The 22,553-nt window shown below is 36.2% G+C and overlaps 3 protein-coding genes across 4 annotated transcripts; 2 read left to right on the forward strand and 1 right to left on the reverse strand.

The window, feature by feature from the left end:
* Window positions 1-2,519: 2,519 nt before the first annotated feature.
* On the reverse strand, window positions 2,520-2,972 carry LOC142537476 (uncharacterized). Its single transcript, XM_075642988.1, has one exon. It carries the CDS (start codon window positions 2,970-2,972, stop codon window positions 2,520-2,522), a length of 453 nt encoding a protein of 150 aa, XP_075499103.1.
* A 1,627-nt stretch (window positions 2,973-4,599) lies between these two features.
* On the forward strand, window positions 4,600-5,472 carry LOC142537477 (uncharacterized). The gene is made up of 2 exons (XM_075642989.1): window positions 4,600-4,896; window positions 4,984-5,472. The coding sequence occupies exons 1-2, from the start codon at window positions 4,600-4,602 to the stop codon at window positions 5,470-5,472; spliced, it is 786 nt and encodes a 261-aa protein (XP_075499104.1).
* Window positions 5,473-20,614: 15,142 nt separating this feature from the next.
* LOC142537377 (putative protein phosphatase 2C 59) lies at window positions 20,615-22,336 on the forward strand. 2 transcript variants are annotated; one of them, XM_075642912.1, is made up of 2 exons: window positions 20,615-21,183; window positions 21,349-22,336. In XM_075642912.1, exons 1-2 carry the CDS (start codon window positions 21,029-21,031, stop codon window positions 22,100-22,102), a joined length of 909 nt encoding a protein of 302 aa, XP_075499027.1. In that variant the 5' UTR covers window positions 20,615-21,028; the 3' UTR covers window positions 22,103-22,336. The 2 variants fall into 2 exon arrangements, with proteins under 2 accessions (XP_075499027.1, XP_075499026.1); XM_075642911.1 differs by having other exon boundaries at window positions 20,615-22,336.
* The last annotated feature ends 217 nt before the right edge of the window (window positions 22,337-22,553 follow it).

Below are 22,553 nucleotides of genomic sequence, written 5' to 3' on the forward strand. Positions count from 1 at the left end.
AATTTTATTTAATAACTTAGCTCTAATTAATTTAAATGAATCCTAAAACAGTATATTTTTTTATATTAAATCATTCTTTGACTTAAATTAAATTTAGCAATATTTTTCTTATTATTAACCTCATCTCTAATCTCCAAACTCCGGTCCGGCCTCGCGTATTTATCCTGAAAAGATAAAACTAAACATCTACTTTTAAAATAAATAATCATGACTTAAAATTATTAAAATAAATCAAACACTTCATATTTATATAAAATATTCATTTTTAATTTAAATAGTAGCAATTATGCATGGCTTATACGAAATCTGATTTTTCGGGTTCTACACAACATTTATATACTCGAAATAAAGTCATAACAGCAATTCACAAGCCTATAGCCGCACTGGCCAGGACTAACACATACATAGCCGACAAGGCTCAATCACGCAACAACAATCCAAAAAATCGTAAAAAGTAACAGTACAGCTACACAGGACATTCCCTAGCAAAAGTACGACTCAATGATATAATATCTGGGAACTCTCAATCAACAACCCAACTACTGGGTATCGCTACCTTACGCTCCACCAGACGCGTCAAATCTTCCTGGATAATCTGCAATGGCATCAAAAACAACCACATCATAACAGAAAAGAGGGTCAGGCCCCAGTATGACGAACCAGTAAAATTATGACAATTATAACTGACGCGAAATAAAATCAAGTAAAATGCAATGAAATGCAATGCTATGCGCGTCGATAACAACGAAATAACGGATACCAAAATGGAGTCCAAATGAAAAGCATCAGCAACAAGAACAGTGGCCACCCGTGCCAGGAATGCAACAACGTAATATCATGTCGCCGCTCATCCATGCACGTAGCATCGAGGGTCCGGTAGCGACCCGGTCAGTCCTCGAGCAGTCATCAGGAGTGTGCTAATCCTATCATTCGTTCCATCGATAAGATGTCAGGAGTGATCTATCCTATCACTCGCTCCATAGATGACGCAACAGCTCAACAGATCAGCAATGATAGCAATCAACGGAGTCAAGGCTCGAAATGCTATGCACCAATAGTATCAACTCAAATAAATGCATGAATGCAATCACGTATTCACAGAAGCACATAAAGCACGCCACAACTCATACAAAATACTTAACGTCATTCCACATCGCTATAGACGTCATAATAAAATAGTTCATGCTGAATACTTAATTTACCACTAAAATTTCTTAAGGATTTCTCAAAGAATCCAATCCTGTGACAAATAATACATTTCATATCAAATTCCATTTATTTTTTCAATATTTGATAATTAGCATAAAATTCCGAAAATCCATAATTTAGGCTTTAAAATTTCTAAACTAATCGCAAAGTCAAATATAGCGATTTATTTAACTTAAATCTCTCAATACCGGACAACTTGAAATTTCAAAAATTCAATCATATCGAATATGAAATTTTCGATATTTACTAGGAATTTCCAAAATTTTCATTTTCTATTTCTAATACTATAAACACATCTCAATAACGATTTAACATTTTAAAAATCATAAATTCTCAAATAATTAAATCTGAATTTTCGAAATTAATCCAAATAAATTCTGAAAATCTGTTAGATACCTCTAATTAGCTTTGAAATAACACCTACAATAAATAATACAATACATATTAATTGTTAAAACTCAATTGAATTAAAATACCCAAAATTCGAAATCCTAAAATCTGAATTTTTACCTCAAACACTTCAAACTTCGAGTACAACTATACAATCAGTTTTCCAAGCTCGAAAGAACACAAAATATAGGCGAAGAGCAAAATTCGAACGAGCCACGACCGAAGGGTTCGAACAGGGTTGTTGAAAAACCTTGCAAAATGAGTATCAATAGGTAGCCCTTGTCGAGAGCTTCCAAATATATATTTACTTTAATTTTTGGATGATCGAAACAGCCACAATCGATAAAAAATATTTCGAATTGGAAAAAGAATGATAAGAAGGACTTCGGTAGATGCAGACAGGGAGGAAAGAGAAAAGGAAGATTCATGATTTTCTTTTTTCTTTTTTTTCTTTTTTTTTTGAAAATTAATCTTTAGATTTGGGCCGGGCTTCTTGTTTGGGCGTGGTAAATGGGCTCACAGACAAATACTTTATTTATTTAATTTATTTCATTTTCAACCCATATCCTCTAAATATTACCAAATACTCTATTTCTTTAATTTATTTCATTTTCGACCCACATCCTCTAAATATTACCAAATACTTTCTTCTTTAATTTATTTCATTTTCGAATACACATACACACACATATAATTAATTAATTTCATAATATATTTTTTAACTAAACTTAATTAATTCGCTAAACATGACACAACTACATGTGTATTCGACTCGATATATTTAAAACAATACATTTATTTTTTCATCAAATTACAAACAAGAGACAACATTCATCATACAGACATAAAATAGATATAAAGACAAACATAAACGACACATATGATTTAAAGAACAACACACAAATTGACCATTAAAATTACTAATATTCCGAATTACTGTACTCCTCCCTTAAATGGTCAATAAGAGCATCTCGGAGTGCATAGTGAGCCGATTTATCTTTTATTTTACGATAGCGTGCAAGAAACTCTTGAAATCGGGCATGCTCATCACGTGACATTTCAACATCTGGGATGGGTGCCTCGCGATAATCTGTGACTGGCACATTCAATTCCATTTCATCTTCAATAATCATATTATGCATTATAATGCATGTTGTCATGATATCATGCAGCACTTGTTTGCTCCAAACTTGTGTAGGTCCAGTGATTATCGCCCACTTTGATTGCAGCACTCCAAATGCTCGTTCAACATCTTTTCTGCAACTTTCTTGTCGTGGTACAAAATATTTCTTCTTTGGACATTGTGGATTGTGAATTGTATGCACCAGAGTGGCCCACTTTGGATATATACCATCTGCTAGGTAGTATCCCATGATGTATTCTTTTCTTTGTATGACATAAGTTAGCGGTGGGAGCTACCCCATTGGCCAAATTAACAAAGAGACGAGATTTTGACAACACGTTAATGTCATTGTTTGAACATGGCAAACTAAAATATGCATGTCATATCCACAACTCGTAATCTGCTATGACCTCCAAAATGATTGTTGGTTTTCCGCTACGACCAGCATATTGTCCAGCCCAACCTGTTGGACAGTGTTTCCACTTCCAATGCATACAATCTAGGCTTCTCAGCATCCCCGAGAATCCACGTTGTTTTCCAATAAGGAGAATTCTTTCAATGTCCTCAGCATTGGGAGACCGAAGATACCAGTCACCAAACACCTCCACCACAGCCCGTCAAAATATTTTTAAACTTTCAATCGCAGTAAACTCTCCGATTTTAATATACTCATCCGTTGAATCTGCCGCCGCACCGTATGCTAAGATACGCATTGCGGCTGTTATCTTTTAGTATGGGGACAACCCGGGCCTCCCTAACGCATCTACTTTCTGTACCAAGTAGTTATCATGTTGTTGAATGGACTCCATAATTCGCAAGAATAGCCGATTAGACATTCGAAAACGTCACTTGAACATTGATTCATTGTACATTGGAGACTCAGAAAATAGTCATTGTACAAGCGTTGTTCAGCGGCTAATCTGTCTCGATTAATCACAACATGGCCAGGGATCGAGCCTCGACGGTGCAAATTATCACATTCTTGGAAGTAATTGGAGACAACGGTAGCACTGTTTATGAGTTGGCTTAAAACCGTTTGTTGTTCGTCAATGCGATTTAACTCATTCTTTATGTTTGCACTAGGTTGATCTTCGTCGTCAGATGACGACGAAGACGCGTAGAAAGAAAAACTTGAAGGACCTCCCTCATGAAAATTCATTTTTGAGCAAGATGAGTAAATTATGAAGAAGCCATTGGTCTTTAAATAAGTGATGACATTTTTTATTTTAGTTATTTTAAATATTGTAATTTCTTTTAAATATTATATGGAATAAAAGCTAACTAATTTTTTTGTCACTGGTTGTGTATTTCAATAAAGCCACGAGCTATGCATTTCCACTAAAAGAATTTCAATAAAGCCACGGGCTATGCATTTCCACTAAAAGCATTTCAATAAAAGCATTTCAATAAAGCCACGGGCTATGCATTTCCACTAAAAGCCAATGAAGGGTTGTCTAGTTGCAGTCAGCTGTCACGTCGCAATCACAGACAACTCATCTATCAGCTCTTGTCTATATATCAGCTGTCATGGGCTATGCATTTCCACTAAAAGCCAACTGAAGGGTTGTCACATTGCAGTCAGCTGGCACAAGTGTCTAGTCGCAATCAGAGATGACTCATCTGTCAATTCTTGTCCATATACTAGCTGTCACATGCTATGTATTTCCACTAAAAGCCAACTGAAGGCACGTTGCAGTCAAATTTTGTATCCCAAAACCAATCAATCTAATTAATTTAAATTTATACCGTCAGATCAGATATCATTTAATTTAGACCGTTAATCCAGATTTATTATCCAAAATGTTGTGGCTATAAATTGAAGTATCATTCATAGCAATGACACCATTCCTACAAATTGAATAATTATTTACGATCAAATGACTTCATCTAAACGTGGTGTTGCATTCTCAATCGAGGAGGACAAACTACTCGTGGTGGATTATCTTGATGTCTCCCAAAATCCAATAATTGGTATAAACCAATCACGCGATAGGTTATGGTCACGAGTGGCAGTTACATACAACGAACAACTCACCGGTAAATCAACAGAGCCTCGAACTATTAAGGCCCTCCAATGTCGCTGGTTCAACATAAACAAAATTGTCCAAAAATTTAGTTCATGTGTTAGCCAGGTGGAACTTAGCCGTCCAAGTGGTGCTTCTGAGAAAGACATTGTGAGTAATTAATTTTCTTTATCATATTTCTGTGAAATTATATTTTTTACATTTTGTAACTAAGATACAATTCATACCTTGTTATAGTTGGATCAAGCAAAAGCTTTATTTAAGCAATCGGCTGGGTCGACTTGGTGGTTGGATCATGTATGGTCTTTACTTAAGGACCAAGAGAAGTTTAGGTCATCAAACGCTATTTTATCTAATTTCATACCAAACCAAGGGAGTATCGACTCATCCTATTCTGACTATTTTCCCAACATCGAATCATCGACACCCGATTGTCCAGGGCTATCTGGGTTTGCTATAAACCTGGATGAAGATAATTTGTCAGGAGGGAGTTCTCAGCGTCCAATTGGCATAAAAAAGGCCAAACCCAAAAGAAAAGCTACTGAAAAACACTTGAAGGACATCTCCACCATGGCCAAATGTAATGAGAAAATGGTGGCTATGATGGAGAATGCTGAGGTACATCGACAACAGCTCATTGATATTGAGAAACAAAGGAATGCGATAATGGCTTTTAAGGAAGAAAATAAAATACTAAGGATGAATCCTATGTGCGTTGATGAATAAGTCCGTGCATACTTGATAAAAGAACAACAAAAAATTTGGCAGAAAAGAATGGAGACGGGGGATGGCTCTGACAGGACTTCTACACCGTTTGGGGAGTTCCTCGGAGGAACTTCACAATCCGAGTCCGACCTTACACCGTACTAATTTACTCTCATGATTGCAATGAACTAAAAATATGTTTATCTTTATTGTTGTGTGTGCGTTTTTTTTATTGTTGCTGATATGTCACTTTTAGTATTGTTTATGTTTTTATATCTAAAAATATCACATGTTTATCAATTTAAATTAAGTCGATAATAAGTCTTTGTAATAAATTGTGTTATGTATTTCTTTGTCATTAAATTGCTCATTAGTTCCGTTTGGTAACTATTATAAATAGTAAATTATAATTAATTCATTTAAAAAATTAAAACAACGTTTGATCAACAAGGTCGACCCAAGCTTTATCTTGGTCGACCAAAGCATGGTGCTTTGGTTGGTCGACCAAAGAACGACCAAATCTTCTTTGGTCGACCCAAGTGTGGGTGTGAGTCGACCAAGCTTGTGTGTGGGTCGATCCTTTCTTCTTCAAGCCACCAGTCGATCGATGAACAATGATATTTTCCTAATTTTTTTTCAAAAGGACTATATTGCAATTTTTAAAATATCTATTTTGTAATGATTTCCCACTCCTTTTCAATCCTCCATATGAACAGTGATACTCCATAAATAGAGGATCACTGTTGCATATTCTAAAATGGAGGAAACAAATAGAGCAAGGTTGGAGAATATTTCATCCTCCATAATGGAGGATTCCTCCATTATGGAGGACGGTTGGAGATGCCCTTAAACCTTGCCATTATACCAAAAATTGACCAAAAAGGAAGCCAAGAAACTCACTGAAGCCAGAAAGAATACACGCACAGAAACAGGTCACGAATATCACCTCCATTCGCGCGATTCAGGGTTTGATTTCTACGATTCAAGCTTAATTGAAAGCTACACATCATGGTCTAGGTGAGGGGTGGTCGGCCTACTAGAGTAGATGCCCTGCAAGCCAACTGTTGGCTATGGATTTATTGACTCAGTTGTAATTAACAATCTTTATTTTAATATAATTCATTATTTCATGGTTTGTTATTTCTTTATCTGTATACCCATGTGAACAACATAGATAAAGACCTTGATTATACTTTAATACAAATGAATCGTAATTCGATGTTGAAACTCGTTTGTAAACACTGTATGATCTAAATTTGTTCCTAGTCGATTCAGCCGCCTAAAACATGGATAAAGGTCGCTTGAGCTCGAGACTAGCATCTGTGATGTTGTGTACTGCTTTCTTGGTAAGGGCATAGAGATGTCCAAACATGCAGATGGGTAGTCATATGATGAATTTACCGAACAACCCTCCCTCGGACTTTCCAAGTGGTTATCATTCATCGAAAGGATAAGTTCGTGGTCATGATTGTACACAATTAGTCTTTACGACCCGGGACAACACTGAGGCTCTATATGCTAGGGCTGTGGTTTGACTCGTTTACCGGCTCCAAGGAGAGTCATCAGGTGGCGAGGTTGGGTACATTTGCGACACTTATAGGAGTTAGTGCATTGTACTCGGGGATTCACTGCTCACCTACGGGTGTGGATATCCTATGTGATCTGACGTAATAATAATGCATGGAATCTCTTGCCAGAGTATGAGATGTACGTTGGAGAAGGAGTTCTCCAATAGTATATGCGATGCCACTATTATAGTTATCACATAATGATAGAATTAATATGCAACCCTCGATGAACCAATGATTGCAGATTCGATCGGGATATATGAGATGAAGGGACCGTACTGTACGTTAATTATAATCGACTGGTTCCTGCAAGCACTATCAGCGATACCTAGGGGATCATGAGGCGATGCTATTAGACGCTCTTACCATGATCCGATGGGTGCAATCAGAAATGAGTTCTGACATTCTTGATCAAGGTGTTGATAAAAAGAATGGGGCTAACTAGGGTAAGCCTGAATAAAGGATTATGTCCTGAATCACAAAGAGTTGTGAACCCACGGCTAGCTGTATCCCTGAACTATTGAGGGTCACACAAGTACTCGATCGTTTGTTCCCGTTGAGAGAATAAATTCAAGAAGTTGAATTTATATTATATAGTAAATTCGAGGAGTTGAATTTATGATAATTAAAATTTTGAGAGAATAAATTCAAGGAGTTAAATTTATAAAATTTGATAATTTAATTTATTAAACTCAAATGTTGGGTTTATTAGATATTAAATTTTGGAGGTGATATAAATTCAAGGAGTTGAATTTATAAGTTAAATAATAAATTCAAATGTTGAATTTATAATGAATTTAATTAATTAAGCTCAAAAATTGAGTTGATTAAATATTAAATTAAAATTGGTGGGAAGTTTATTTAATAGGCTTGTAGGAGTACAAGTCTAACATACTTAATAAATAAAGTTTAATGGACTTGGATTAAATTAATTAAACTAGTTGAACTAGCACAATTAATTAATCAAGCTCATTAATGTTAATTATATATATTAGGTCATGGGTTAATTATAAATAAGTGAGGAGTCAAAACCCTAGCCACCACTAATTGAAAATTTCTAAAATCTCTCTCCCAAAAACCCTAAAAATTTCGGCCACCTCCTTGTAGGGAAAAAGGTTGAGCCGTCTCTCAAACCTTGATCTCTAACGCAAAATTTCTCCCAATTTTCTAGTGCAAATTGGAAGAGGAATAGATCATCCAGTCGTTGACCTGATTAGAAGAAAAGAAAAGAGTCTCTTGAAGAAAGTTCGTAGGGATTCATCAAGAGCTAGATCCGTCATATCGGATCAGTTGGTGTCAAGTGATTTAATCACCAAAGGTATTAAATTTTCAACTCCCTATGAATGTTTACGATAAAATCATACGAGAGCCCAAAGCAAAACATATTTTGATTGTCAAAATAAATAAAAATTTTAAAAATTCCACTGCGTTTGGGCGCGTAGAAAACCCAGATCCAACAGTGATATCAGAGCCAGGCTTTCTGAATCATATGATTTTAAATGATATTGAATAATTCTTTTCTGACAACACAAGAAAATTTTCAGAAAAATTGATGCACCATCAAAATTATTTTTTTTCCAGAAAACAACAAAAAAAAATTTCGTATTTGCCCGTTACTGTTCCGGGCAGACCCGCGCGCAGGGCAGTGCGCGCGCAACGCGGCACGGCGTGCGAAGTGTCCTGAACTTTTGCAGATACAGCCAGTTGAGGAAAGGACCACAGCTCCCTTAAAAGAAAAGGTCTCGAGTACTCCTGCATCACCAGAACTGCCTACTCGATCATCGTCTTTGATCTTTGTTCAAGAGCTGGCCTCGGTGGATGAATTCATTCAGTCCATTGTTCCTATTGCTGCTCCACCAAAATCAAATCAGGGTGTGGTACTCTCAAAAACTCCACCCGAATCTCAAAGCATCATATGATAACCCATTGCCAAATCTTGAGAAATTTTCTGCTGAACATCAAGCATAAATGACAGCTCTATTGAATAGATCATCTGAACTCATCCCTTCTGAGCAACCACTGGAGAACACTGAAGATGTTCACCAAGACGAGAATGCAGCTCCTGAACAAATTAATGTTTTTGAGGAAATTTTTACTGCTCCATCTGCTGCTGAGGAAACTATTGCAGCACCTCCTTTCTCTGCTGCTCCTGAAGAAAGCTCTGCTGAACCTGGTCCTTCTACTGCTCTATCGGATGCGATCCCTCCTTCTGCTCCACCAAAGCTTACAACCTCTACTGCATTGGTTGTGTTTGACTCTGACTCTGATTCAGCTGCTCATTCTGCTCATGTTGCTCATGTTGCTGAAATCAAACATCGTATGCTCACAAGGACTCCATCTCCGGAACCAGAAATCTTTAATATGGAATTTGAGATAGAAACTCTGCAAAGAAATCTCAACAATCTCTCGGAGATAGTAAAGCGGCTATCTCGTGAACATGTCGCAGAAGTGAGTGGCTCAACGTTCTTCCGAGACCGTATATCTAAAGAAATATCTCGCACGGCGGAATCTGTAAGAAAAATGCTTGCTGAGACCACTGTTTTTAGACATGATGTGTCCAGAAGCCAGGGTGCCATCATGCTCGGCCAAACTGACATTCTCCAACTACTCAATGACCATGATGATTTTATTCGTTTAGTCTCCACCACAATGGAATCTATGGATGTCAAGATTGAGTCTCAATCTCTTAATGCTCTAAATGAATGAGTATCTCATCAGGCACCATATCTGGAGATGCTAAACAATGGAATTATGAATCTCTCTGGGCGTATGAACGACTTAATTGCTCGAGTTATGGCCGTTGATGCCAAAAAGGGGGAAGAAACAGAACTAGAAGGAAGACAAGCAGAAGAAAGAAGAACTGGAGACATGGCAGAATCCTCTGCCAGAAGAAATCAAAATGCTGATGCTCAGAATGATGAAATTATTTTCAGGGACATTGGCACTGATAACTAAAACTTTTGTTGTTTAATTATCTTAATATATTTGTTTTGTTTTATATTACCATTATCTATCTTTGCTAACGTCCAGGTTTTGGCATCACCACAAAGGAGAAAATTGTTAGACATAACTTAATTGTGGCGATAAGAATCAAAACCAGCAGGTTGTTAGTTAAAATCAGGTAGGCAATATAAAAGCAGTAGTCTTCAGAACTTAGAAAAAGAGAAGCAGAACTCAGTCTAAAATTAGAGTAACTTAACGTCTTCTGTGCTAACAGAACAAGTCTTAAATGTTACCGTTACTTTATCAAGTTCTAGTATTAATTGTAACATTAATGCTGTACGAAGTTATTTATTACGTCTTACCAGTTTTGGTATGAAACAAGACTCATTGTTCTGAAACTTTTCTGCAGGACTCTTTTCAGATAATAAAGCTGATTTCATCAGAAGTCAAAGAAGCCGTTTTGATTATAGACGTTGGATTCGAGTTATCTATATATATGGATCAAACCCATTTGAAGAACAACACTGATTAACTTTATTATCTATCCAACGTTACCTTGAGCAACCGCAAACAAATCGTTATCTTCCAAGCTCAACTTGCAGAAAAACAGTACACGCTTAATATCTTATATCTGATCTTCGGAGATCATTTTGTATTGCTGTTTCTTAATCTCTTCTAGTAAAACTCCTTTCGATATTCTTTTGAAGAAGAGTATGTAAACTGGAAAAGAGTCTTTTCCAGAATCTTGTCATATTGAATCATATTGTGTTGAGTTACTAAGAGTTTCAGTAGGCAAAAGATAAGCCCTGCTGAAGTGGGTGTGTACAAGTGTTGTACTGTAAAATCCAAAGTCTTTTAGTGATACCTTCTGGAAACAGAAGAAGGGGAGACGTAGAAGATTTTATCTTCGAACTTCCAGAAACAACTACTGTTGTATTGCCTACTGCTATTACTATTTTTCACCCTACTCCATCGGGTTGTTTCCTCACTTATTATTGTGATCTGCAAGACGTAACCTTGAACAAGAAAAACTACAATCTCAAACAGGATTTTAGCATCATTTGAAAAATCTATCAGTAAAGGAAAGAGTTTATTCACCCCCCTCTAAACTCTTCATCGATCCCCAACATGTTCACTCGTGAGGTGTTTCAACCGATGTTGGAAACATATCTTGACAACATTTAGAATTGTGACTTTTTTTGTTTTCAAAAGTGGTAGCTCCCGTACTAGAAGAACTGTTTTCATTAGACTCCTTTAGGTAGCTTTTTTTCTTTTATTTTGCATTTTGAGATAGAAATGATAGCTTCCACACTAAAAAAAAGGTCTTCATTGGACTCCTCTAGTTAGCTTTTTGCATTTTTTCTACATATATATATTTTCCTTCTTATTCTAGTTTCTCCAAGTCACTTTTCACATGAGATAAGAACTTGGAATACACAAACATCCCTTAAATACTTTTGACTAAAGCAGAGTATTCATCACAATCAAGTTCTTGATTTAAATTTTGAGAGTAATTGAGAGCACATTAAGAAATTAACCAGCACAATACAGACATCATATAAGACAATGAATCAAAAGTGCAGAATGCTTAATGTCTAAAAAATGCACATGCATGTTAGGTGTTGTCATTGATGTTGTAACATCCAATAAAAATCCGCAAATAATCAGAATGTACACATGCTGAGAGATTTCCTAAGATTGGATCTGGAAATCTAATGCTTTTGTGAATATATCCGTCAGTTAACCGTTAGTCCGAAAAAATTTCATACGGATCAAGCATTTCTTGATTAAATCTTAAATAAAATGATCTCTAATGTAATGTGTTTTGTGCGAGAATATTGTACAAGATTTTTTGAGATGTCAATTGTGCCTGAATTATCACAGTACATAGTGAGAGTCTCACTCTTAAGTAGAGGTGTTCATCGATCGGTTCGGTTATGTTTTCGGTTTTTTATTTCGGTTTTTTCGGTTTTCGATTTTAGAAATATATAATCCGATATCCGAACCATTTTTCTTCGGTTCGGTTCGGTTTTCTACCAAAACGGTTCGGTTATTTCGGTCGGTTAATTCGGTTTTAATATAATTATTTAAATTAATAATATAAATATATTGTAAAATATAATATGTTAACTTTTTACATGTTTTCGTAGTGAAATATTTAAATATAATGTCTAAATTAATTAAACAAACAAAATATTGTCTAAATTAATTAAACAAACAATAATCACCTAAAAATTGTTCAAAATAGTTTTTATTTCACTAAATATCATATCAAAATATATAATATCAATAAAAATATAAAAAAAATTTATTAATTTATTGAAATTTCGGTTTTTTTGGTTTTTTCGATTTTGACATATATAATCCGAAACCGAACCAAATAAACTTCGGTTTTAACATTTATATCCGAATTACTAAATTCGGCTTTTGGTTCGGTTCCATTTTCGGTTTTTTCGGTTTGGATTTTCGATTTTTCTGGTTTTATCCAAGTTTGAACACCCCTACTCTTAAGGCTATAGTTTTCTACCATTTGATTCATCCATAGAAGATGAGAACAACAACTTTGAACAGCCACATATTCAGATTCTACATTACAGAGTGATATACAGTTTGCTTCCTACTATACCACGGAACTAAGTTATTTCCAAATTAGAAACACTCTCCCATAGTGCTCTTTCTTTTATTTAAATCCTCCGCACAATTGTGATAAATAAATCCTACTAGATTGGTTTGATTTCTCTAATGTACCACAATCCCAAATCCAAAGTGCCTGCTATGTATCGTAAATATGTTAAACAATTTTAAGTGTATGATTTTAGGATTCGATTAGCATCTCACACACAAAAATATACTAAACTTGATATCTGGACGACTTGCAGTCAAATATAAAAGACTGATGCTGCGGTACAATTTGTGGTTGGAGGAGCATTGTTTTATAAATATTTCGGATTTTTTTTGTGACAATTTACTTTTTTGTTGTTGTTGCTATTTTTTATTGTTTTTGCTCTTCTTCAGTCACTATTTTATAACTAAAACCCACAAATTTAAGATGAGTTTTTTTGATGAAATGTATAATGTGAGCCCTATTTATAAGCAAACTGAAATGAGATGAGTCAGAACTCCAAGCCAAATATTGGCCTAACTTAGTGACACTTCTTTTCCATTAAGTTAATGACACCTATTCTGTGAGGCCCGGGGCCGAAGAGGGCGGGGGGTGATCGCCGGTGCCATGAGGTTGCACGGACAATGAGCGGCTCCTGGCAGGCTTCTAGGTGGAGGGAACATGAATGAACCGATCCCACACCGGAATGAGAGGAATTCTGAGACTCTTCAATGTAAGTACAGTTGAAGAGGGCTTAAAAAATTTGATTTGTACTACTCATATCACGAAGGTGCATCTTCTTTTCGGTAGCTCATCACATAAGAAATCCAAAGTTAAGCGTGCTTAACTTGGGGCAATTTTGGGATGGGTGACCTCTTGGGAAGTTTCCCAGGGTGCGTGTGAGTGAGAACATAAGCACGTTGGAAAGACTCGTCTTGGTACAGTGAGGACAATCGTCAAATCTGGGGCGTTACATATTCTCCATTATATTTAATTATTGATTTAAATTTTTAATCAATTAATATTTTATATAATCTATATATAAGTTTTATTTAATATATTGATAAATATTGTTTTTATTTATTTAAGTTATATTATTTTTTAAATATCCTTTATGTCTTTGTAGTATTGAATATAAATTTTATTTATAGGATAATAAAATTCATTTCATATAATTAAATCATTTTTTGGAGTTGATCCCCATCATAAAATGAAGAGCCAAATCTAAATTCGGATAAAAATGTAAAATAAGGAGCTAATTTGGTACACTAAAAAGACTAAGACTGAACCATGAATAAAACCCATAAAATAACAAAACTGAAAATCCAAAATCAAATTTCTTCCTTTCACAATGCCAAAATTTTGATGAATTTAATATGTGAATTTAAGAAGAAATTTGTGTAATTCAACAACCTTATTAATTATACCAAATCAAGTCTCTCTTTGTCTGTAGATAAATTTTGTGAAGCCAGCTTTCACAATATTTGTCTTACAAAGAGCTGAACCCCATCATCTCTGTGCACATCACCTGCCCATTTCTTCATATTTTTCTCTATTAATCCCACATAAAGTATTCCTTCTTTTTATTAGGTTAAAAACCACGGACAAGATGAAAAGAATTCCACTATAATATTTTGTGGTGTACAACTCACTCACTGTGTTTCCAAAGAGAACACACGCTCTCTTAAAACAGGAGAACAAACACCTCACAAATATTATAGAACTAAGCACTTAAATGCTATAATATGAGAAAAAACTCGAAGAATGGATAATTTCAGAATGAAGGGGGAACTCTATTTATAGAGCCCCTTGTCCGTGTGAAAACGCGTATAAAAATGCGTTTTCTCCTCTGAATTTTCCTGAGTCAAATAATGCCAATCCCACGTTTAAAATTCACAAATTCAGCCAACTACTAAATTATTTTGTCCAACTTGTCTGCTGCATTTATTGATCTTTGTCGACATTTCTCCAAATTGGAGATTAGATTGAGAATCAAACATATCTCCACACATCTTTTCAATCTTGCAATTTTCTACTGCTTACGTTTCTGCTAGGCCACTTGAGGATCTACACCACTCAAACTTTTCAATGTTCACTGGCTTGGTCAGAAAATCAGCTATGTTGTCTTTCGTATGGATCTTCTGCATATCCACGCTTCTTTCTTCTAATACTTCCCGTACAAAGTGAAATTGGACTCCAATGTGTTTCGTCCTGGAATGAAAGGTTGGATTCTTTGCAATGTGCAAGACACTCTGACTGTCACAAAACTAAGGAACATTCTCTTGTTTGTGTCTGATTTCCTCCAATAACCTTTTAATCCATATTGCCTCATTGCAAGCTTGAGTAGCTGCCATATATTCTGCCTCCGTTGTAGATAACGCTACAATTGTCTGCAGTTTTGAAACCCAGCTTACAGCTCCTCCTGTTGTGTAAACACATAACCAGTAGTAGATTTCCTCTTATCAGGATCACCCGCATAATCTGAATCGACATAGCCCCTGAGTGTAAAATATGATCCTCCATAACATAATGCAGCATTCGTGGTACCCTTAATGTACCTAAGGATCATCTTAACAGTACTCCAATGCTCTCGTCCAGGATTCGCCATATACCGACTAACTGCTCCCACTGCTTGAGCAATGTCCGGTCTTGTACAGATCATGGCGAACATCAAACTTCTCACTGCTGATGCATATGGTACTCGAGACATCTCCATCCTCTCTGCATTCACTTTTAGAACACATCTCTGAGGATAACTTGAAGTTAACAGGAAGATGGGTCGATATTGGCTTACTATCTTTCATGTTGAAGCGTTGCAAGACTTTATTCAAATAATTTTTCTGGGAAAGCCAAATCTTTCTGTTACTTCTATCTCGGTGAACTTGCATCCATATAATCTTGTTTGCTGGCCCCAAGTCCTTCATATCAAATTCTCTAGCCAATTATGCCTTCAATCCTTGGACCCGATCTTTGTTGGGGCCTGCTACCAACATGTCGTCCACATACAACTGCAAAATAATATAATCATCACCAGACCTCTTGAAATATGTACAAGGGTCTGCACTCAATCTGTTGTATCCAAGGCTCATGATATAGGAATTCAAATCTCTTGTACCAACACCTTGGCGCATGATTGAGACCGTACTGAGATTTGTTCAACCTGCAAACCAAGTTCTCTTTGCCTTTTCCGCAAAACCTTCTGGCTGGAGCATACAGATTTCTTCTTCAAGATCTCCATGAAAAAATGCCGTTTTCACATCTAGCTGTTCTAGATGTAGATCAAACACCGCACACAATGCCAACACTACTCTGACTCTTGTAAGTCGAACCACATGAGAAAATATCTCATTGAAGTCAATGACTTCTTTCTGAGCATATCCTTTTACCATTAACCTAGCACGATACCGCTCCACTTGGTTATTGCCATCACGCTTGATCTTATTGACCCATCTGTTTCCAATGGCTTTCCTCCCTTGTGGTAGTGTAACACGATCCCAAGTTTTATTTCTGTCTAATGCCTCCAACTCTTCTTGCATTGCTATCATACACAAAGATACATCCGAGCTTTGAGTAGCCTCGTGGAAACTCGATGGCTCACCATCCTCTGATAATAGACAATATGCAATGTTGCTTTCAGTAACATAATCTGAAATCCAACCTAGTGGTCTTCTGTCTCGAGTTGACTGCCTCACATTGGAAACCTCAGACTCAACATGTTCTTGTTTTTCGTGCTCTGGTACTGCTTCACAAGAAATTTTACCTTCGTCCGTCTTATTTTCCACCTGAAATATAGTAGTTTCTGAATTCAGTGTGCCTTTATCTCCTTTTACTTTATCTTCCTTGAAGATAACATCTCTGCTAATGAAAATCTTGTGAACAGTAGGATCCCACAAGCGAAATCCCTTTACTCCATCAGCATATCCCAAGAAGATATATTTTCTGGATTTCGAATCCAACTTCGATCTTTCTTGCTCATTGTATAGAACGTACATAGGACTTCCAAATGTATGCAAATGAGAATAATCTGTATAGTTCCCGGTCCACATCTCCATCGAAGTCTTCAGATAAATCGCCACTGAACGAGAACGATTGATAATATAACAAGCGGTTTCGACTGCTTCTGCCCAAAATGACTTGTCTAGACCCGCAGTCCTCAACATACCTCTTATTCTGTTCAACAAGGTCCTATTCATCCGCTCCGCCATTCCATTCTGTTGAGGTGTGTAAGCCGTCGTAAACTGTCTTTTGATGTCCTCATATTGACAATATGCATCAAATTCGTCACTGGTATATTTCTCCTCCATTGTCAGTTCTCAGACACTTGATTTTCTTTTCTGAATCAAGTCCAACCCGTGCTTTGAAATTTTTAAGATCTGGAAAGCGTCTGATTTCTTTTTGATTGGATACACCCAACATCTCTTAGAGAAATCATCAATGAACGAGACAAAGTATCTCACTCCTCATAGGGATACAACCGGTGCTTGCCAAATATCCGAATGAATCAGCTTCAATATACTTTTGCTCCTGGCAGTAGAAGTGCCGAACTTTAATCTATTTTGTTTACTTGTAACACAATGCTCATAAAAGGGTAATGACACTTTTGTAAGTCCCGGCAGCAGCTTCCGTTCTGAGAGAATTTTCAACCATCGTTCTGACATATGCCCGAGCTTTCTATGCCATAACACTGTTAATTCTTCTCCTAAACCAATTGATGCAACAACTAGTTCTGCCTCTTTGTGTGTTTCTCTCAAAAGTAAATACAGATTTGCAGAAACTTTTTCCGCCTTCATAACCACAAGCGCACTCTTCACAATTTTCATGATCACGTTCTCGATACGAGTTTTGCACCCGATGTCATCCAATTGCCCCAAGGATAAAAGATTCTTCATCAGTCCTTTCACATGTCGTACGTCCTGTATGGTGCGAATGATGCCATCAAACATTTTAATTTTGATAGTACCGACCCCAGCGATTTTCAAGGCATGATCATTTTTCATGAATACAGATCCTCATGAGACTGGTTCATAATGTTAAACCATTCTCTTCGAGACGTCATGTGCTACGTCGCTCCTGAATCCAGAATCCATATATCACAAAATTTGTGTCTGCCTTCTGCAATTGTTGCCTCTTCGCTGAATAATATTTCATCACTGCCTGAAGTATTGGCCACATTTCCTTGAGAATTCTTCTCGATACTCGTACACTCTTTCTTGAAGTGCCCTTTACCGCTACATTTAAAGCAGTAAATATTTTTCTTCTTACTTCTCGACTTTGATCTACCCCGTCTTTGGCTTCCACCGGAGTCACGGTCCATGAATCTTCCTCTTATTATCGGTAAAGCCTCTGTCTGCTTCGAGGTTACCAACCTATCTTCCTTATTCTTGCGCCGACTTTTTTCTCTGAGAACCGCAGTTAAAACATCGTCGAATCTTAGAAAGCCCATAAGAATATTGTTGGTTATGTTGATGACAAGTTGATCATATGAATCTGGTAGACTTTGAAGTAGAAGCTCTGCACGTTCATTTTCTCCTATTTTATGCCTTATGGAAGTGAGTTGGGCAAATAGAGTTTTTAGTGTGTTGATATGATCGGTCATCGATGAGTATTCCGTCTTCCGAAGAGTATAAAGCCTTCTCTTCAGAAAAATCATGTTGTGTAGCGACTTGACCTCATACATCTTTGTCAGAGTATCCCAGATAACTTTGGCTGTTTTTATCTCAGAGATACTTGAAAAAACTTCGTCTGCTATAGCAAAGTGTAAATTGACAACAACATTATCATTCATCTCATTCCACTTTTCATCGTCTGTAATTTCCACCGGTCTATTTCCAATAGCCGCCAAGCAATTCTCCTTTCTTAAAACTGCTTGTATCTTTGTTTTCTACAACATAAAATTGCTTCAATTGACCTTTGCTATCTCGTACATGCACGCCATTATGTCTACAACAATTTAGTAGACTGGACAAAATAATCCCGCCTTAAATAAAAAATCTCAAAAAATCTTTTATGATGTGGAAGATCAGTCTAGGCTACAATCACATAGCATACTAAGAATTTTAAGAAATTTTAAACCAAGGCTCTGATGCCACTTGTTGGTCCCACGTACGAAATTTGAGATAATAAATATGAAAATACAGAATAAACTGGACACCGAGATTTACGTGGAAAATCCTTAAAAATTAATAGGGTAAAAACCACGGGCAAGATGAAAAGAATTTCGTTATAATATTTTTTGGTGTACAAATCACTCACTGTGTTTCCAAAGAGAACACACACTCTCTTAATACAGGAGAACAAACACCTCACAAATATTATAGAACTAAGCACTTAAATGCTATAAGATGAGAGAAAACTCGAATAAGGGATAATTTCAGAATGAATGGGGAGTTCTATTTATAGAGCCCTTTATCCGTGTGAAAACACGTTTTCAACTCTGAATTTTCCTGAGTCAAATAATGCCAACCCCACGTTTAAAATTCACTGCTGCATTTATTGATCTTTGTCGACAGAACTCAAATCCATGATTGGAATTTTTCATCAATACTCAATTATATATATGGATAACTGATTCTAATCTTTTGTGATTTGTATCGGTTTTCACATAATTCTTTTTCTAGGGGAAGTCTTATGAGTATGTTTTGCTCTCTACCTCTCATATTCAAGTCTAAATAGATTTTGATCGACAACAAATCAGACCATAGGAGAGGTTATTGAATTTTATGAAGCTCAAGTGACAGAGTATTATTTGTTATTGGAAGTATGAATCCATTCCCTTACTGAACAAAAAAAAGATAATAGTAGATGCCAATGAAAAAATGGATGATAATCATGACGATGATGGAGATACTGTTGGAGAAGCTTCATAGTTTTTTTGGTTTTTTCTTTGATTGTTTTATCTTTGAGTTTTTAGTCATGTTTGCTTAGTTATCTTATTCTGTTAATGAAATTTCTGAGTGCTCTAGTTTACATGTTATGACACCTATTTGACAAAACTGCACTAACATGTTTGAATTCATGAGGAGATAACTATTTAACTTAAAGGAGGTTATTATACTGGCGGAGATAATGCATATAAAAAAGATAATATCATTTGTCCAGAAAGACAAAAAAGAGATATAGAAAGAAATATTTTATTCCTTAATTAATTTTTCTTTGTTGATAATATTGTGATATTAACATATGGAGTTTTTTATTTCTAAATTAATAGATTTTCTAGAATATTGATATTTATGATAAGATTTTCTAGAATATTAATATATATGAAAAGATCCATAGATATTATATTATAGTTCAAAAGAGTGTATTTTCTAATGAAATTCTTGTTTCCATATTTGTGTAGGACTCTATACAAGGAATAAACTTTAGGGCAAAGAAAGTGCATAAATAAGAGATCAGTTCTCCTGCGCGCGTGTAGTTTTTGAAGTTGAAGGATAACATTGAAACACTGCAAGAAGAGCAAGAAATTACATCAGTAAATTAATAAAGAGCTCAAGACAAAGTATATTGAAGTATTGTCGTGAAGTGTTGAGAACATCAATCACAACACCTATCATTGTTTTGATTAGTGTGTCGTTTATTTGAGAAATTCAACTTCACGTTTGTTGCACCCGTAGTTTTGATTATGTGATTTGAAATATATGTTTGGATGCACTTTGCTCCATCACTTGTTAAAGGAGTTAGCTTATTTGTTCAGTAGTATTGATTTTTGTAAACTGATAAGTTTTCTAATAGATTGTTTGCCCTGAGACAATACCAGTGCATGATTTATTCTGTCTTATTTTATTCAATAAAGATTATTTGTGTGTTTGATTAATATATTCCACTACATATTGTGAATATGTCTCACAACATTTAGACACAACACATAAATCTGATACAAACAATCTTAATATTTTTATATTTTTATGTTAATTTTCTTTCAATATATTTTAATTTGTAGAATTTATATAATCCCAAAATTGTTAATTAATTTATATATGATATACCGTGCACGGAGCCTTTATTACCATTTTCTTACAGAATTTTCTACAACAGTTAGAGTTAATTTCTTCTGGAATTCTAAATTCCGATTTGATTGATTCAAAGAGTGAATGGTTTATTTTATCCTCACCAGTTGCCAAGAAATTCAGGCGAAGCTTCCGTTTGGGTCAACTTGATATCAAATATGGCAGAGTTCCTCAAACCAGCCATAATCGATCCCTGATGTTCTTGAATGCCTTCACAAGTCAACTTTGCGAGCTTTCATAAATTCAACCACAAAATATGATCAGAAGGAACGAGAAGTCCTTTTAAAACCATAATTCTTCTGGGTTTTATCCGATCACATGCACAAAACCAATGAATTCGAGGCAAGTTCTTCACAAATCACAATATCATCAACGATATATTGAGGTTCGACGTAAGTAATCGAAACCTTGTGAGTTGTGAGGTCTGATTGATCGACTTTACCAGTTAAAGAAACCTCATGGCTCGGGCGAACGATAACTGGGAGAGGCTGATGGGGGCCGTAATGCGAAGAAATAAACTCTGGGAAATGTTTCACGCACGATCAAGAACTCCAAGCATGAGCTCTGCAGGATCCAGTATGGATGATCCATTTCTTGATCTGTCTGATGACAAGTTTGAATCAAGAAAATATGTTGAGGATCAAAATCTGGAAGCTTTGACGCGCGATGAGATTTATGGTGCACAAGGAATTGGAAAGACGACGATGGCTAGAAGAGTTGGAGAAATGGTGAAGAAAGAAGGAAGACTATTTGACGAAGTTATAATGAGTCGTGACAGAGACCTCGGTCAGTATGGGAAGTTCAGCTATGGGTATACAAGTTCTCGAGGTAGAAGGTCCTTTATGGGGGATTTCTACGAGACAAGAATTGAGGGTGTAGATGGAGAGGTAGTTGGTCTGTTTGGTGTTTTTAATGGCCATGGCGTAGCTCGAGCTGCGGATTATGTTAAAAAAAACCTTTTCAGCAATCTCATCAGGCACCCAAAATTTATTTCGGACACCAAATCGGCTATAGCTGATGCATACCGTCAGACAGGCAGGGAGCTGTTGAATTTGGAAGATATTCAGAAGATGGATGTTGGGTCAACTGCGTGTACAGCTATTGTTGTTGCTGACCGTTTATTGGTGGCAAATGTTGGTGATTCCAGAGCTGTCATTTGCCGGGCTGGTAAGGCCATTGCTGTCTCAAAAGTGCACCGAAGAGAGAAGAGCCGGTTTTTCCAAGACCTGATGCAGCCAGGGACTTGGACAGTTGGAGGTTTTGTTGCAGTATCCCGCCCATTTGGTCATATTATGCTGAAAGAGCGCAACCCAGAGATTGAGGAGGAAAAGGTTGATGAGACCTTAGAGTTGCTCATCCTTGCAAGCAATGGACTTTGGGACGTTGTTTCAAACGAGGAAGCCGTTTCGATTACTAAACCGATCCAAGATCCCGAAGAAGCAGCACGAATGCTGATGCTGGAAGCACGTCAGAGAGCAAGTGCTGATAATATCACCATTATCGTTGTGCGGTTTTGTGGCTCAAGTGCTTAACCAAGATGAACCTACCCTCGATAACGCTTTTTTTTCCATTTCTCTATTTCGTCGAGATTGGAGAAAGTACGGAATACAAAATAAACATAGAAATCTATCTTGTCTAGATATGTTCTACTTAAAGTTTGTCCTTCAAAACTAAACAAGCAACTTCAGAGGGTGTATTTCATGTGATTTGTAATGTTAAGAAAAAAATCTCATGATATTGAAAAGATTTATAATGAGATTCACAAATTAAGACTCAAACAATATCATATGGAGGTAAGTAAAGCACCCGAGGATGTAAAAATCGCGAAAAATTACAAGAATATATTATATACTATACCTCTAATAACTAATAAATCACTTTCTGGAGAGGAGAGGAGAGGAGAGGAGAGGAGAGATTGAAGTCATGAATGGTAAATCTATCTGTTTATGGATTGATAAGTGGATGGGAAACGAACCTTTGAGT

This window comes from Primulina tabacum, chromosome 2 (genome assembly GCF_025594145.1).
Source record: "Primulina tabacum isolate GXHZ01 chromosome 2, ASM2559414v2, whole genome shotgun sequence".
In the NCBI taxonomy this organism is placed as follows: Eukaryota; Viridiplantae; Streptophyta; class Magnoliopsida; order Lamiales; family Gesneriaceae; genus Primulina; species Primulina tabacum.

Bases quoted from the DNA above. Each gene is read 5' to 3' on its own strand.
- LOC142537476 (XM_075642988.1), bottom strand. From the start codon at position 2,972: ATGGGATACTACCTAGCAGATGGTATATATCCAAAGTGGGCCACTCTG.
- LOC142537477 (XM_075642989.1), top strand. From the start codon at position 4,600: ATGACTTCATCTAAACGTGGTGTTGCATTCTCAATCGAGGAGGACAAA. The intron at 4,897-4,983 runs GTGAGTAATTAA...ACCTTGTTATAG, and splicing joins GTGCTTCTGAGAAAGACATT to TTGGATCAAGCAAAAGCTTT.
- LOC142537377 (XM_075642911.1), top strand. From the start codon at position 21,029: ATGGCTCGGGCGAACGATAACTGGGAGAGGCTGATGGGGGCCGTAATG.